This window comes from Anopheles nili, chromosome 3 (assembly GCF_943737925.1).
Source record: "Anopheles nili chromosome 3, idAnoNiliSN_F5_01, whole genome shotgun sequence".
NCBI lineage: Eukaryota > Metazoa > Arthropoda > Insecta > Diptera > Culicidae > Anopheles > Anopheles nili.
Window position 1 is genome coordinate 56,119,973 of NC_071292.1, and position 12,897 is coordinate 56,132,869.

The following is a 12,897-nucleotide window of genomic DNA, read 5'->3' on the forward strand; positions in this document are numbered from 1 at the left end:
TTTCAGACACACGCTGTAATGAACGGCTTGTCCGTTCTGCAGGCGCCTGCCCACGATTATCGACACCGGCGTCAGTTTAATCAAAGCCGTATGAAGCGCCAAACTGCCGGCAGCCGGCAGTCGCCAATTCGATTCGCTCACTACACACCCACACACACACGTATACACTTTCTCCCAGCACCTCCGGATGGGCCCTTTATTAGCTGGAGCTCAAATCCGGGCAGCATAAACTCCTACTCCCGCACTCACGATCAGGGTCGCTTCCGTCACGCACCAAGCCAGTGGGGTGCACAATTTGGCCGCAATGAAAATTGTTAACAACACGCGTCCTGTGGGAAAGGTCCTCCGTTTGGGGGAAAATTTATGTTTCATTAGTCAAACGCACCCACCCGCCGCGTCGGTGCCGCGTGTCATAATGTGAAACATTTTATTGCCCATCCGTCCCCGGCGTGGCGCACATTCCGGCGCACATAATTATGCTATCCCAATGCGGAGAAATTCCATTTCAACCCCCTCCCCCCTCCCCTTTTTGGGTGGGAGCTTGGGCAAGGATTCGGGCAGGATTTGGACCAAAATAATCCGTGTGTCGCTGGGTTGGCTCTGAGCGATGGAAAATCGCACACAAACGTTCCGTTCGCTTGTTGTCGTCGCTTCTCTCGTTAGAATCCCGTTCGTTGGTTTTGGGTTTCGAGGGTTGATTTGTTCCGTGCGCCCGGGACACAAACACATCCCCCGTGGGTGGATGATCGAAATTCCGGCGGGTTTTCCCGCCGCTTGCACCGAACGCACTGGAATTGGCTCTGGAAAATAGCAAAACAAAAAAAAACGGGCATAGTTAGTCGCGGCGGTAGTCGCGTTGCGAAAAAAAACCGAGGGTCAAACAAACATTTTAAATTGATCAGCTTGGGAAATGCGCGGGGAAAATTTTCCGTGCGGGGTAGGGTTATTTGTTACAGCGAAATGTGCCGAAAATGCGCGCGATAGATAAGTTAGAATGTCTGCTTTTACCAAACACCGAAGCAGGAGAAGCATGGCAAAAACCCGTATTGAAAATGATGTGATAGGCGCCCCGAACGGAATCGATGAGTCCTGGCGGATGTCAAACCGATCGATGCGTATTTTTCGGCTTCCGATTTTTTTCTTTTGCCCCTTTTCCGGGACCTTTTCTTTTTGGATACCCCAACAGCAACAAAAAAAGAAAACATCAAACGAAGCATCGTACCGGAAAAAAAAGGTCAACAAAGCGCAACCGAATGGTGAACATTAACCGTACCGCACATATCGGCTCGTGATCGGCACGGTTTGGGCACCAGCCGCTGGTGGCAATCTACAGCAAAAAGCACAATTTCCACCGCCCCTCAAAAAGCACACACATACACAAAACGGCCACGATCGGGGATGTTGACGCAATTATGAAGAAATTTCACTTCACTTCACGTTGCGGCGGGAGCGAAAAAGAATTAAGCGCTTCACACGCGCCCGGCCTGGAGGCACGCGATTTGAAATACGATTTGTTCGTGGCGTGCGAAGAAGCGGCACGAAACCGGGAACGGAACATTCGCACACCTAATTGGCGCTCGATTGGGTGGCGTTGGTGCGATTAACAGCGCCTTCGCGGGTGTAAGCCGATCGAACACGTCTGGGAAACCTTCCAGGAGCCATAGAACCGATGGTTGGAAGGCGCGAAAAAGGGGGTCGAAAAACACCCCGTAAAACGCTCGCGGTCCGCCCTTGTATTTAGTAGCACTTAACAGTCGATTTACTCATTTGCTACACGTGCGCGCTGCGAGTGTTGCACAGATGCGGGCACGCAGAAACACACACGCGTTGCCTGGCGACGCATCGGAGCACACTTTGGTTTTTGGTTGCCGGCAAAAAAGAAACCAAACCGTATGATGGTGTACGCAGCCCTTTCGCGCCGGGTGTGTAAAGTTTTCTCATAAATTGATATTAAAATTTTACACAGCATTTAACTTTGCCGATTTGTTGAAGTGCTCGCCGATAAAATCGGTAAAAACAATATCAGCACCCTAAAACGCTCTCGTGGGGGGAAGGGTTGCGTTATCCGGCGAACCGACATGGTGACTATTTCTTTTCGTGGCGCCCTTTTACCCATTGTTAGCCCTTTCTCGCTCGGAGAAGGGGTGGGATACTTTAACGGCTGTTTTCGAATGGCTTTTGAGGGAATGCGAGAGGTGAGAGAAAAAAAACACACACTCACACACAAATTTCATCAAATTCTCTCCCCGATGGAGACGTCTGGTGGTGGCACCCGATGGAGGCGCCTGGTGGATGGAAGGTGAACGCCGAGTTTCCGGCAGCTTTGCATGATTTCATAACCCCGTTTTTCTCGGTTTGTTCGGCATCTTTGGGTTTCAATTGTACGTTTTTCGTTCGGCTCACGGGATGGGATCGTTTTTGTGATCACTTTTTTTTCTGTTATTCCTTGACTCGATGTTTGCTTTCCCGTGTTCGATTACCACCCTACCCGGCCATAATGCTGTGCCCGAGGGGTTGAAAAACTTTTCCCAAGCTTGAGTAGCTTTCGTACGTATCCTTCCCATTCGTGTCCGTGTTTCTTCCCAATGCTCGCCATTTCCCACCAACGCGTGCAACGAGTCGATTGGGTCACGTTGCACTATCGAAGGGCACCGGGACCTGTGAAGCAAATTATAAGTCACTTGGCACACGACAAACAAACTGTCAAAGCTCAATGAATGGCTTTCTTTGCTGTTCGCTTCCATTTCCGGGGGAGGCATAACGGCATCCTCACATTCCCACACGTCCCAACCCGGCGTGTCACGCTTTTTCGTTAGGCGCCTGTGAATCAAATCAATACCCAAATGGACTTAGTTTGCACGGGTGGCCAGATTAAATTGTGTTACCATCGGTTTCGCATGCCCTCCATTCCCGAAGGTGATTTGTTTGTCGCCACAAAAGGGCGTCGCGCGAAGGAAGGTTTGCAGTTGAAAGCTATTAAATCTTACAATAGCCTCGGATGGGCGCTTAAAGAAAAACCCCACAAACCGTGGGCGTGCTTGGGCGGGAAGTTTTAAATTATTAATTCCGCCACAAGCGAGCCGATGTTTCCCCGTCCTGGCTGCCATTGTTTTTCACGTGGTCTATCTGCGGTACGCGGGCGCCCACAAACACGACCACAGCGAGATAGAGCTAAATAATTCATCAACTGCACCGGCCTCGCTCGTTGGTTGAGATGGCGATCGGTGAAAGTTTCCATTATTCAACGCTCCACGCCACCGGCGGTGCGAACGGAGCGTGGCAAAAATTCTTCATTCTTTCAGCTAAACGGGACGATTAATTTTGACGACACAAAACTACAAAGCCCAAAACCCCAACCCAAGGAAGGCGAATAAAATCTTGCGCACGATATTAGCATACGAACAGCAGAAAGGGTTTTAGTGGCCCCCGGGAATACACGTCCATTGCGCAATTCAAATGCTTTACGATGTACGGCACTCGCAAAAACCAATACCCAACATCAACCCCCCGAAAATGGTGCGTGCGTGTGTGGTTATGGAGCGTTCCCAAAAAATCAGAATCCAAAAATAAAGCCATCTCGCAGCCTCAAAGATGAGGCCTGCCTCCGGCCTTCCGGCTAAACTGAGTTGCTCCGCAACCGGACGGGCAATTGGCGGTGTGTGGGAACGGATATTTTGTTTCGACTAACGACTCGTCGACCGCTGGCAACGATTGTGGATTGGCCACCCCCGACAAGAGAAAAAGAATCCACCAAGAGTGAGTGAGACCAAGAACCCGGATATTGCCGTTCGTTGGTAACTTAATTTAAATCTGGTCCGTTGTTTTTTTTCGCCCGACTTTTGTGCCACGTTTTTCTCCCATCCCTAGGGCCAGGTGGACGCACAAGCGAGAAGTCCAGCCTCTCAGGACGCACGCTTCCGGGTGTGAATGGAAAATCTGTACCTGAGTATCCAGTTCAAAATAGAGTGGTCTCATCGAGCGATAAGCTTCCCAGATACCGGACTGACATGGGGTCTACAAATCCCTTCATTTTTATCCACCTATCCCGAAAAACAGACGCATCACGAACGAACGTGTGTGATGTGCTTTGATGGTAACGGAAGCGTAAAGTATACTTTTATTCACATAACTCCACTTCCCTTGCCCGAAGGCTTACACAAGCGAAGCGAGGGCACAAAGGGGGAAAGCAATTACTTACGCTGGCCTCCTCCCGCCGGGATAGTGAATCCTCCTGTACGACCTTTCCCCAGCTGGATGTTGGCAGTTTGCAACGGGTAAAGTAATTGAGAATTGTTTACGCCAGTACGGTAACAATCGGCGGCTACAAGTACAGTCGCGCGCGCCCACATCCGACGGGCACTTCAACGTGCTTAGCGTCGTTTGTGAGATGCATAATTTATCCACAGCCATCGTGCCTGCACGTGCGGCCGATCCTCGAAGGTAGAACACCACATCGCCAGTGCCCTCTTGTCCATTGTGTCTTTACCAGCGATGCTTGGCACGGGTGCGGCGTTTCCCGTTTTTGCATAGGTTAATCGAATTCGTACCGCAAAGGGAAAAAGAAATTCGCCGACTGCCGGACCACATCCGCAAGGTACGTCTTACATTAGTGGGTTTCGCTTGCTGGCTGTAGCGACCACCGCAGCCACTTTGCCGGACAGATTATGAGGCAAACGATAAGATAATAATACCGGAGTCGTTGAACGACCAGGCGTCTCCATCGCAGCCTCCATCCACGGGTCGGTTGGAATTTCGTCACTCTCCCGAAGCCGAAGTCGGTGTCGCAAGTTCCGGGAGTAATGATTCCGGTTCCTGCAGGATGTACTAAACTTTCTTATCTCTGTTGTTTGCCTGTGTCCGGTTTCTTGGAGCTGCCGAGCGTTCTCGACTCGGCATTGTGCAAAGTAGTTTGCTCCTTGAAGCAGGATATTCCTTTTCTTGACGTTGAAAAGGAACACTCCGTGTGGTGTCGGTTACCTAAGGAGTGCTTCAGTACAGCCGATGGTGATGGAGAATTGATACATGCCACAAGCCGTTGTGCCACACCTCACTTCGTGCCTGTTTCCTGTGGTTTTCTTTTCTCGTGCTGAGGATTCTAATAAACATCCTGTAAACGGAACTGTCTGCCCGTACTGTCACTTCTCGCTGCGGTGGTTGAAGGGTTTTAAAGGACACATTCAATAGGACCTCCACCATTCCACCTTCCGGTGTTCCATAACCCGCACGGGTCCCTATTCAATGCCGGACGAATGTGCGAAACGGTCGCTCGGCTAACGATAAGCTCCACAAACAGCTTGCCCCTGGAACAGTTTGCCAACTAGAGCATGCCGAGGTGTGTAAGTGTGGAGTAAAAATCAACCATCCTGAGTGCTTCCACGTACCGGTTTCACCGGTTACGAGCGCGTGGAAAAGCGATACCCAGTGGCTTTATAATTGGAGCGTGGGTTATTATGTTCGCCTGTCTTGTGGGGCGATAAATTTCCTACCATCCCGTTGGGGTGACGGGTGACATAAACGAAACCAAGCCGAAGTCCTCCCTGGCGAACGATTAAACTCAACCAATCGACCGTCACAATAATGAACGCTCGCTGAGTGCAAGAAGATTTACACTGTCCGTTTAATAGTGGCGACAGCGTAACATCCGGGTTTGGTTTTAATTTTTCCCAACATTCCAACGGCATGTATTCGTTACCGCCCCTTTGGTGCACCGACACACGTCTCGGCGGGTACGACACATTACCCGGCAATCCTTTGCCGATCGGAAAAGCCGGTCCTGGGATCGATCTGCTTACACATCGAAACGCGGTTACACATTTCGGTCACGTTTAGCGAACGAAAGCGAAGCAAAACGGACCTCGACGTTCTCCCGGGCCTCAGGCCATTGCATAATGCTTGCCGGTGCCTTTGTAGGATCCTATTTTAAAAGCTATCCGTTTCGCCCTTTCATCACCTCGGCGGTACGGCCGTCTATCAATTCCTGTGAAACGCAATCTCGCAAACATGCTGTCGGGCCTATTGGAATGGTGGAACGAATACTTGGGGAATGTGCTTTTTTCTTTTACTCGCTTTCCCTTCAAACAACAATTCCTCGTCAGCCTAACGACAATATCACAATGCATGAAATGTGATGCCGATGAGCATTGAATCCGTACGCGATAGTGATCGTTTCTTTGCGAACGGCAAAACTTCACCCAAAGAGCCTTAGATATTTGAAAAAAAAAAAACAGGCAGCATCTTCTATTGGAAGCTGCCTTAATGTTCAAGAGAAGGCGTTGGATTACAATTGCAAAAGAATGATTGGGAAAAAAGCACATTGCATTAAAACGCAGACACAGTATAATTTAAAACAAATCGCTAAATCGATTGTCTATCGCCTGTGCACGAGCTTCCTGGACAAGACAGATATATAAATCATAAAACCACATGAAAAAGGCCGTGTATTGATATTCAAAATGTATTGATATTCAAAAAACATTCAAAATTGTATGAGTATTCAGATTAAAATTGATAAAAAAAACTGAAAACAAAATATGAGGAGAGTAAAACGTCTTTTAAATTGTTAAAGAATCGAGTTTCGCATAGTAAAGCCCCCTTTGAAAATTAGCCATTACGAGAGAGAAAAACCAATACACACCCTAATTGTCCATCTAATTATAATCCATTTTTAATCGAATAATGGAAAACACCAATAATGTTTGAAAATCACAGCTTTGTCCACATGTTCTTTACAACCAACACCGTTCTGTTTAAATCTACATCACAGCACTTTTTGAAACTGCTTTTTATGTCTTTTAAACATACACTGTACTTCTTCTTCAAATTTTCACAAGAAACGGACAAACGCCAATCGTCGTTACACCGGCATCCGTTGTAGAAACCTTTGCTTACTATCACAACACCGGTCGAAGAACCTGAACGTTTGACGCGCACAACGTTCCTCGTGGCCAGCACGTAAACATCTGAGAGCTTTCGATGGAAATCGCGCTAGTCGGGCCCGAAGCTCCATGCAAGCTCACGAGCTTCTAGAGCGCGGAGAGAAAATTCGTTACGATTCGTAGCCATTAGAATCGGCGTAGTATTCTGAGTAACGAGAGAGCACTAAAGAGATGCTCTTCGTCAAAGGATGCTCTGGAACGTATTTTTTTAAACAAAACCAACTGTTTCACTAGTCGTTTATTTTGTAAGTGCATTTTTTGAAAATTCATCCAACATTTGTAACCAGCTGTTTTGTGTAACTTCAAACGCTTTCTTGTATCTCACTATGGTTGTATCTCGTTTGTAAAATGGTAATGATTCCAACACTTCGTTTTCGGGAAGAATAACTACAACTGCACAACTGTTGCATTGGGAATACGAGCAGCTTTACACATTATCGCAGCTTGTTTAATATTAATTTCTTCGTTTTCCGTGACTGGCACCGTGAGCTATTTCCACTAGGGATGTACTGTTTCCCGCACAGGTGTTAGCGGGTGCATGTTTGCTGTATCGAAACATCGCTTTCAGGGGTCTTAACATATACAAGCATTACTATTTGACTTGTTCAACCTTCAGTCAACCGTCAACCTCTTCCTCATATCATGGATTCTAAACAAAACGTTTCCACTGAACCCTGATAAACGCAAAACAAGCAAACGGTTTGGGAACGGGTCGATGCGCTTCAAAGGAATCACCAGCATGGTTTGAAATTAGTTGTTGCGGTGGACAACCAGTTGTCGGACAATTGATTAATTTTCACACCCCAGGAAACCCCCAACCGGTAGAGGTATTTTCCAACTAAACCGGTCACTCCGCCCCCCCTCCCCCCCATTTCTCTCTCTCATTCACTCCCGTTTGCGAAAAAATGATAAGCGCACCCACCGAAACTATTATGAAGTGGTCCGGCACCACAGGAGGTCTGTCCGGTTTGGTAATTATATTTTGCCGAATATCAATTAATTAAATTCACCAAAACCTAGCCCGTAGAAAATTGGTTCTCAGTAATCCATGAAAAACGTGTTCGACACAAGCTTGAACACGGGCTATGTAATCTTATGGCTTCCATCCGGGTGCTGCTTAAAAGTCGACTGCGCCAGCATTTTCAACAGATTCAATAAATTTTCATAATTTAGTAGGTCTAGGTAAGACTCATCATCTGCAAGTGGTACACGAGACAGGGTATGGAAAAGGGCTGAACCAATACATCGGCCCAAATTGTTGTAGTGACAATGAAGATTAAAGTTGATTACTTCCTTTCGTAATTTATTATTTATCACGACTTTCCCGAAGCCTCGTCACACGAGCTTCAAGTTGTACCGAGTGGGTGATCAGCTTGGTTGATGATAAATTCAACAAGCTGCATTCATCGTCTTCGTGTGCTGATTATGATGACGTACTCTTCACGTTGATCTATGCTAATTCCTAGGCATCTGGATCGAATCTCATGTAAATGGAAATTTAAACAAGATTTGAAGACACTGGCGATCCATTCTGTTTTCTTTCTTAAATGTGTCGTTACACGAAATATGAGTACAAAAGTAACAAATCATATCATCAGAGAAGTAACCACTCAAAGATCTTTCGGATTGTAACCCATTTCTAGAACAAAGCGCAATTAATCTTTATGAGATAATCGATTTTTATTCTCTAGGGCGGAATCTACCGCATATATAACTAACAGCAAGAAACATAAATTAATTCATCCACAGACAGTTCGCACTAACCGATGTAATCATTATCCTCGTCATCATCGTGATCGTCTTCATCGTCATGATCCGCATCCTTCTTCTTTCTGGTATACGCACGTTTCGATGTGACTGGGAGCTGATCCGTTTCGCCGTGCAGCAAAGAATTGCGATATGTTACCAGCGGTTGCCAGTCCTCGGAGCGACTGGATGGAATGCCAGCCTTGAGACGACGATCCAAAAAGGTAAGACTGTGAAGAAAAGAATCGCATTCAATTAATGCGGTAAGGCTTCTCACAGAAATTAATGCTTGGCATACATTAGCTTTTTGTCTTGCTTGATGAGTTTGTTTGTAAGTTCGGATAAAACCTCCAAAAACGCGATGCACGGTGGAGCAGCCGAGGGATCATCCAGCTCTTCGTTCGCCATGACGGCAAAGTGTATACCGGCCCTGTGGAATACGGTTATAGCCTCACGATTCTTAACTGCGTCCAGCCCAAAAGATAATGCGAATCGTTTGGCTAACTCCTTCAGATCTTGAAACTCTTGCGACGTTCGTGATATGCGCCCACCCGGGGAAACTTCTTGCATTTCCTGGAACATCATTACCAAGCTCAGACACATCGTCATCGAGCAGTTGACTTTGTTGATTTCGCGCGTCTTGCCAAGAGTCGTTTTGATGATGTCTCCATACTCATCGTAGTGCTGTAAATGGATTGAAATAATATTTTCATCCCCCATTCTGTCTTCAAATAGAGTACAACGATATTCAACTTACCCGAAGGTAGTGCCTGAAAACATTCGCTGCCGCTTTCGTAGGAAGAATGTTGTACACAATCAGCTTGCAATAGGCGGCCAGGAAGCTTCGCCGCTTGTGGAGCTCCTCGATACGCGTCTCATCGTGGCCTTCCTCCTGCTCGGTTGCAAACACCGTCGTCTGCACAAAGTCGTTCAGCAAGCTCTGCTGTTCTTCGCTGGGCGTGCACACGAGTGACTGTATGTTATCGTCTGTGTTACTCCGCAACTGGTCGGAAAACACGACCAATAAATCGCAAATCGACATAAAAGCGGCTTCTTGCACGGATGATTCGCGATCGTTCCGTACCAGATGGTTGCAGGCGTTCATGTACTTGTGCAGGTATCGGCTGAGCTCGTGTGCTTCTTGCGCAACCTGTGAGCGGTCCATTGTCGTTTCTAGGTTGTACAAACCCCAGCTAATCGAGAAAAAGCACGCCTCAATGCAATAGCCAAGTGCGTCTTTCGGAATGCCCGATACGTTTCCGGCCACTCGTTCCTCGATGTCCTGGTAAAGCGAATCGAACAGATTGTTCGGGTTGAGGTTGTGACACGCAAACAGGGTGGAAATTTTCTTCAGCGATATGCTAACGTTGTACACTTCGTCCTCATTCGGAATCTCATTGCCGGCAATCAACGTGCGGTAGTCATCGATTGCTACCCGATACCGGTGGACACAATCATCGATTACGTTCGAGCGTGCCATATCGCACCGGGTGTAAATAGCACTACCGTCAATGCACAGGAATTCAAGCGTTTTAGCGCACGTTTCTAAGACCTCGCGATCCACGTGGGTCGACATAACGTGAGTCATTTTGTCTAACAACGCTAGCAAATTAGCTTCTTGTCGGGTGGTGGTAAACAGCTCGATATCGAAATACTGCGGGATGGCCAACAGGTTCGTGAGCTTTTCGCCGTCTGCGCTGTACTTATGCAGCAATAAAGGTAGCGTTTGGATGAAGTGCTCCGTTAGCCGCTGTTTATCGTCCTGCACTTGCTTGATTTCCTTTGCGCTCAATGTCATCTTTCGGCTACTACCACGTCCAACTGGCGGTTCTCCGGTCGCCGATTGTCGCACCGCGCTGACCATGATCTCAATCAGTGTCGATTCCTGCTTATTGTCAAGCATTTCCTCCATTGGTCCTGGTTCTTCCAAGAGCAGGTCCGTGTAGCACTCCCAATCCTTTAGCATGGGATTGTTGTCGATGAACGAGTCCACCAGATAGGCGCCATGTTCGTGCAGCTCTGACTCGATGAAGAACTGCACCAAATCCCGGATCAGAGGGGTGTTTGGGAGACGCATTTTTCCACGCTTCGTGTACGTGGCTATTGCGTTTGGATCTAAGCAGAACAAACGAACATTAAGAAACTCGGCAGCTGCCTGAGCCACTCCACGATGCGAAGAATAGACCAACTCGTAAACAATTTCACAATCTTTGTCTGTTAAAATGTCTTGATGGCTCCTGTAGAAAAATTATAACAAATGTCAAATTAAATTCGCTTCATTTTTAACAGTAATTTAACCCCTACTTCAAGATGTTTATGACGAGTTTTACGGCATGTACCGCCGCTTCGTACTCCTTGTCCAACGTCATCGCTACGATACGGTCCTTAAACTTGGAGGTGAAAAGTTCAAGCTTTCCTTTCAGCTCCTCGTTCTCGTAGAGTGGTAACAGCGCCTGGAGGCATTTCAGTCTCACATCGCCCACCTTGTCGTGCAGCGTCCAGCCAATATACTTCAAGTACGAATCGTCCAGGAAATTGGATGAAAATTTCATCATCCAAATGCCGATCTCCGACATGCAGATGGCCCGGATATCGGGCAATGTGTCGCGATATCGATGTACAAAAACGGACTTGAACATGTACGTCAGCATGTTTTTGATTTCGTCCATATTTTCCTCCAACTCAGTGCGACGGGCCATCAGCGATTCTAGTCGATCGGCTGCTCGTTTGTCTCGGGGTTTAGTTCTCTCAGTATCGTACTGCCGCGCGGCCATATCGAACTGAACCGACACGAGTAGTGCCACATCTACTAGCGCAGTCATCAGTTTCATCGCCGCTAGTGTTGCCGTATGACGGAATGCGCGTACTTGCGAATCAGACAAGCCGGTAAGCAGCGAAATAACATTATCCATGAGGAACTGATCGTATATAATAGAATACTGGCATTGCTTTACTAGCGTCTGTACAAAGTCGCAAAAATTCATCTTGAACTTTTTCCACTGTTGCCCGGACATCATCAGCGGATATTCATGACTGTCCTCGTCGAACTCTTCCGTCATTTTACGAATTATTGCCGTATGCTCCATACTCTGCTGCATTTCGGGCGTAATCTTGCCCTTACATCCGCTGGCATGGACGAAAAAGTTCATCAAAGCAATCAGCGCCGAATCTTTGTCCACTTTGTACCGCTCGATCCAGTCATCCACGATCGTCGCAATGGTGGATTTGGAATGCCGCAAAATGTAGTACAAACTCGATTCGTCGGTTGTACTTTCACGGTCCGCCACGACGACTCGTTCCTCGCGCTCTTCGTGACGATACACCCGAGGAGGCTTTTCATGGTGCTCCTTCTGTACCGTCTCGCGAGGTTTTCGTGGAGCCTTCCGCTTCTTTTGATGCTCTTTGCCGAATATGTCATCATCGTCGTCGTCGTCGATGATGGGCGCTTTCAGCGGGACCCCGCCACGGGCTCGCAAACGCGTCATTCTGCCACGGGAAGGTTCTCTCGACTCCTCCGGATGGCCAGCATCGTCGTGACCGCCGGAAGACCAGCTTTCATTTAACAGATCACTATTTAAAGAGACGCAGACAATATAGTAAATCACAAATGAAATTATAACTACACACCTTTGCCACTTACTTTTGGTATATTTGCTCCGGTTCTTCGTACTCTACCGGAGGGTCATTCATACGAATTCTTTTTCCACCTCGACGATGCATAATGGCAGCTGCTTTATCGTTTTACATGCACTCTAACCAACCACCTTCTACAGAACTGATACGTACTACGTAACACTACGGTTATTACGGTACGAAATGCTAGAAACTAGTTCAACAACGCAATCAAAGCGTCCTGAGGTTTGAGGCTTGTTTTTTCCTTACTGTCATGGCGTCCAACACAAACTTGACGTATCGAGCGGATACCTTGCAGCAAAACGAACTTGACAGATGTAAACATTTCGTTAGTCTTGTCAAATCCGTCGGTGCGCGCCAATGTTTAGGTCCGTATTGTAGGCAATGAGAAGTTTTATAATTTCATAGATTTAAATAGGTTTAAGAGCATTTCGCAAGCAGTGAATGTATATATAACTTGCTAGGAATGGTTCAGCATTGATCATGATATCGTGTTTGAAACGCGTGTTTGAGTTTCGCAGAAAAACATAACAAGTATCGTAAAGTGAAGAAGAAGAAGTTCCTATCAAATCAGCCGGTGTTG

General features: G+C 47.2%; 1 protein-coding gene across 1 annotated transcript; it reads right to left on the reverse strand.

The window, feature by feature from the left end:
• Nucleotides 1-8,629: 8,629 nt before the first annotated feature.
• On the reverse strand, nt 8,630-12,398 carry LOC128723333 (cohesin subunit SA-1). The gene is made up of 5 exons (XM_053817062.1): nt 12,342-12,398; nt 10,986-12,259; nt 9,439-10,918; nt 8,980-9,365; nt 8,630-8,911 (listed from the first exon to the last, which is right to left on the reverse strand). The coding sequence occupies exons 1-5, from the start codon at nt 12,369-12,371 to the stop codon at nt 8,695-8,697; spliced, it is 3,387 nt and encodes a 1,128-aa protein (XP_053673037.1). The 5' UTR covers nt 12,372-12,398; the 3' UTR covers nt 8,630-8,694.
• Nucleotides 12,399-12,897: the final 499 nt, after the last annotated feature.

Bases quoted from the DNA above. Each gene is read 5' to 3' on its own strand.
- LOC128723333 (XM_053817062.1), bottom strand. From the start codon at position 12,371: ATGAATGACCCTCCGGTAGAGTACGAAGAA. The intron at 9,366-9,438 runs GTAAGTTGAATA...ATCCATTTACAG, and splicing joins TTTTCAGGCACTACCTTCGG to CACTACGATGAGTATGGAGA. The intron at 8,912-8,979 runs GTATGCCAAGCA...TTTTCTTCACAG, and splicing joins AAGCAAGACAAAAAGCTAAT to TCTTACCTTTTTGGATCGTC.